General features: G+C 47.5%; 1 protein-coding gene across 1 annotated transcript in view; it reads right to left on the reverse strand.

Annotated features, from left to right (window-relative positions):
• LOC310808080 (metabotropic glutamate receptor 7-like) overlaps window positions 1-5000 on the reverse strand; it is a gene marked incomplete at both ends in the record, with an annotated part of 49215 nt that overhangs the window by 8859 nt on the left and 35356 nt on the right. The window contains one exon of the mRNA XM_083674781.1: window positions 3741-4676. Within this exon, the coding sequence (XP_083530907.1) occupies window positions 3741-4676 (936 nt within the window). The remainder of the gene's footprint in view (window positions 1-3740; window positions 4677-5000) is intronic.

Here is a 5000-nt window from a genome sequence, read left to right on the forward strand (position 1 = left end):
ATCAACCCTCTGATTGGCTGTCACCCTTGACAACGCCAATGCCAGTCTGGCGTAGATTTGAATGGCAGAGAGACACTTTGATGATAAACAACAGATGATAAAACATCAGCCTTGTTCTGCACTAAAATGGTCACCCAGGTCTGGACTGAAACGGAAACCAGTGATGTTTCTCAATCAGAGAAGAAGGCACAGAAACTGTAACACCGAAATGTGTGAGACCAAAACGTTCCCGTTATACAGGACCAGTCAAAGGTTTGGACACAAACTTGCCAAGAGTGTGCAAAGCTGTCATCAAACCAAAAGGTGGCTACTTTGAAGAATCTAAAATATAAAACATATTCTGGTTTGTTTAACACTTTTTTGTTTACTACATAATTCCATATGTGTTCCTTCATAGTTTTGATGTCTTCAATATTAATCTACAACGTATAAAATAATAAAAATAAAGAAAAGCCATTGAATGAGAAGGTGTGTTCAAACTTTTGACTGGTACTGTATACATATATATATATATACTATATATTACTATATTATATATATATATTGCTATATTACCTGTTTCCATTTTGTATCTTATCATAACCTGACCATGCTTACTATGGTGAGACCATCAGTCAGGGGTAATACAGTCATACCTATCTGTATGGATCTTTACCACAGCAATAAGCTACTCAGTGGGTCTGATACACAGGCCTTTTTCAATTCCTAGATTTCTCAGTTGTTTTGCGTAGTGACTTTCTTAAAGCAACTTGCAGCTATCATTGTGTACAATATTTATAGAATAATTTAGGCTGTTCAGACTTATTTTATGACCTACCTTATGAAAAGGATATTCTCTCTCACAAAAATACAGTACAGTACTCCTTGTACAGAACAGAACAGAACAGTACAGTACAGGCAGTACTGTATACCCTCAATATCTAACAAGAATAATAAGATTTAAGCTTTAACTTAAATCCTCTAGTTGCCTCATGCCCCCCCTCATGCCCCCCCTCTGTTGACTCTAGAGCTTTGTTAAGCATTTTATTCTGCTCAAGGTTCCCAGACTCACAAAGGCAGAGCGTCATGACAAAAAAATGTCAAGTTGAACTTCCATCAAATAAAGTTGTTTGCCGTAAGACAGCAGGATTAGAAGTTTGATGTTGCAGAGGCACAATTTTCGCCCACTGAAAACTGAGGAAATGGTTCTTGCCAAGGATCCTTAGCCACGGGTAATGTAGCTTGGCAGATATGTCTGTATTTAAGAGGTTCATATGAGTACAAGGTCTATCTTACAAGATCTTAAGTGGTTGCAAGACGAGTGTCAAGGTATAGAAGTTGGTGTTACTAGAGTTTCCCGTTCGGAGTGAGGTTAATTCTTGTGGATTTTGTACTCGTAAGTTTCCATGCCTCCAGGGGAAAGTTTTGTTGTGTGATGTAAAATCACCAATCTCAAGCCACAGCTTTTTGGAAGTGGCTTCCCACTAAATGTCTTATAAATAATAGCTCTAATGGTTGCTGATAGTATATCCAGTAGTAATGGTGTTGATGTGTTTCTAAAGGTGGGCTCATAATGGGCTCTTCACACAAAACCGAAGTTGACATCCACACACTGATACACACATTGTTCTTAAACGCTATTTTTCCACATGACATGTTTGCTTGAATAGCTCTCATTGTTGCACAAGTGTTTATTTTTTTCACAGTTCCTGAAGAAAGTCAATGGCAGCTACAGGAGGTATTAAAAGGGCTGGATTTGGCTGCTGGTGTTTCTCATGGTCATTAACCTCAGTGTGCTGAGTTGAGTGGCTGACTGGGCACGTGCAGGTGCTGAGGGGAGGGGGGGTGGGGGTGGGGGTGGGGGTGGGGGTGGGGGGGCACGGGACACTGTGCCTTTTGTTGCCATTTGCGCATGGCTTCCTCCTACATGCATTTGGGTGGGAGGTAGGCACAGGTGCGGAAGAAATAAGGACATCGGAATGGAGCCGACCTCCGATTAATTTCCACAGAGATTTGGCTTGTATCAAAGCAGGATACAATGACATAAGGTCAAATGGATATCTAAATCTCAGGATTAACACGAGCAGTTTCCTGGCATCACATCGCCACTGCGTTTCCACAAATCTTTCGATAATGGGAGCAAAGATACACCCTGAATAGCAAAGATAAATCCAAATCAAACGTCTGGGTGGTATTCGGTCTCACACAACATTGGCATTCATAAGATAAGGGGCTTAGTCAAATACACCAATCAGTCCCTGAGCACCCACCCACCCACCCACCCACACACGCAGGCATGTACACACACGCACACACGCACGTACACACACACACACACACACCTAGCCTCTTGGTGCAATGTTACAAAGAAGCAGGCATGTGTCTGTTCATTGACAGCCCCTTGGAAACATATCTTCTCCCTATCTGCTGAGGCCAATGGGGGTGGGTCAACAAAGTGCACTGTAGCAGGAGACTATACTGTAGTGTGTATGCTTGAGGTGAGTGTAGGGCACACACACACACACACACACACACACACACACACACACACACACACCCACACACACACACACAGCATCAGGTGGCTCGCTGCAGAGTATTGTATGATTGAGGTGAATGTAAGGCGTGAGTCAGCCGTTCTGTAAGAGGTAACTCCATAAGGAGGGCAGATAAACACATTACTGGCTCGCCAACCGCCACGAGTAACATAATGAACTCCTAATCGCTTCTGAGGGCGTAATTCATCTACCAAATCAGCGGCAAATTGAGATGAGGAAAATCAGTTTCTGATCTGTCTCGTTCTGTAGCTTAGCAGGAAGGATATTGAACGGTGTGCCTCTCAAAAGGTTAGGAGTAACACTTTCCTGTGAATGTCGATATCCTGTCAGCGGAAACTTCCCCTCAGCTACACTACATCGCGTACATAGCCCCTGCCAAGTGTCACACACGGCTCATGAATACAGCAGATAGACGCATCTGTATTCTGTCCAATACTGTTCAGATAAGCAGTGACTATTAATGACTAATGGTCATAATGTCACCTTCTTAATCAACTGCAGTGGCTGCTGATGTAAAGTGCATTCTCGAGTGCAGTTGTCAAGCAATGGAATGTCTAGAGTCAGATTGCAATTTATCTTCCCTCCTCGTTCTTCTCCCACTTCCCCCCCCCCTCCTCCCCCCTCCTCATCCTCCTCTTCCCCCACACTCCTCCTCCTCCTCCTCCTCCACCTCTTCTACCGCCTTGTCCTCCTCTCCAGAATAAGGCGTAAGGCTTCGTGTTAAGCCTTAGGCATGAAGAGATAATGGCACGAGGAGCTGTGCCCCCAACCCAAGCTCTCCTCAGGTGTCGCATAGCATTCCAGTGCTTAACCTGCCCCCTCCACCCTCTTCCCAATGCCTATTTATGTTTCATAGCATTCCAGTGCTTAACCTGCCCCCTCCACCCTCTTCCCAATGCCTATTTATGTCTCATGTAGTCCTTGTGTGCTTTTTATTTATTAACATCCAAGCGATATGAATTTGGAATCAAAAGAAAATGAGTCTTTAACTTATGCAGCCGGTGTGTGTGTATGTGTATGTGTGTGTGTGTGTGTGTGTGTGTGTGTGTGTGTGTATATCCGTGTGTGTTTGCATGAGATAAAACAGAAGCTGGAAGGAAGGGAAGCAGCGCAAGTGGAGGGAGAGAGGGAAGGACAGAGGGAGGGAGGGAGGGAGGGAGGGACGGAGGGAGGGAGAGACAGAGGGAGGGAGAGATGACTCACCTTCTCCGCAGACTGGGCCGTGCCAAAGAAGATGGGGATGAAGGCCAGCCACACGATGCAAGTGGTGTACATGGTGAAGCCGATGGGCTTGGCCTCGTTGAAGTCCTCTGGCACGTCCCTGGTCTTGATGGCGTAGATGGTGCATGTCACCATCAGCAGGATGCTGTAGCCCAGGGAGCAGATGATCTGCAGGTCCGTGATGTCACACTTCAGCACGCCGCGCGCCAGGCTGGGGTTGATGGTCTTCTGCTCGTCGTAGTCGATGATGGTGTTGGGGGGGTCCACGGCGAACCACACCAGGACCCCCAGCAGCTGCACGCAGATGAGGGAGGAGGTGATGGCGATCTGGGAGGTGGGGCTGATGAAACGCGGTGCCGTGACTGTCTGCTTGCCCTGCTCGAAGATGCGGTAGATGCGGTTGGTCTTGGTCAGCAGCGCCGCGTAGCTGATGCACATCCCCAGGCCCAGGAAGATCCTCCGGAAGGAACACACGCCCACGTCGGGCTTGGCGATCATCAGGAAGGTGATGATGTAACACAGGAAGATCCCCGTCAGCAGCACGTAGCTCAGCTCGCGCCCCGACGCCCTCACGATGGGCGTGTCGTTGTAGCGCACGAACGTCGCCATGACGAAGATGGTGGCGATGATGCCCAGCATGGCGAGGAACACCGGGATGACCGCCCAGGGGGAGTGCCACTCCAGCTTGACGATGGGGATGGGCTGGCAGGCGGTCCGGTTGGGGTTGGGCCTCATGTCGTAGGTGCACAGCCGGCAGGAGGTCTCGTCGTACTGGTACTGGTATCCATCGCACAGCTCGCAGTGCCAACAGCACGGCATGCCCTTTACCCTCTTCTTCCTCTCTCCCGTCTTGCAGGGCAGGCTGCACACTGAGATAGGGACCTCCTGTTCCCGCTCCGGCCACTGCAGGTCCTCCAGCTGGGAGAGACAGCACAGGACACACAGGCCAAAGGGTGACGCACAGATAAGCAGGAGAGAGGTAGCTCCTCAGATAAGAAGCTTAGAAGTCGATAACACTGGAGAGTCTGCATGCGCCTGATGGCAAATGGCTCTGGATTGGCTGTGCATACAGGATGAGGTGCGACACTATGCACGGCTAGGATCCCGAGTTACGAGCGCTTTATGAACGCTAATTAATGTATATTATGAAGATAATTCTTCTGAGCTGTTACAGCTGCAATTTCTTTTTGTTTATTTTACGATTAAAATAGGCCATAAGAATGAATGGAACAGCCGACATAA

The sequence above is a fragment of the Argentina silus genome (assembly GCF_951799395.1).
Source record: "Argentina silus genome assembly, chromosome: 8".
NCBI lineage: Eukaryota > Metazoa > Chordata > Actinopteri > Argentiniformes > Argentinidae > Argentina > Argentina silus.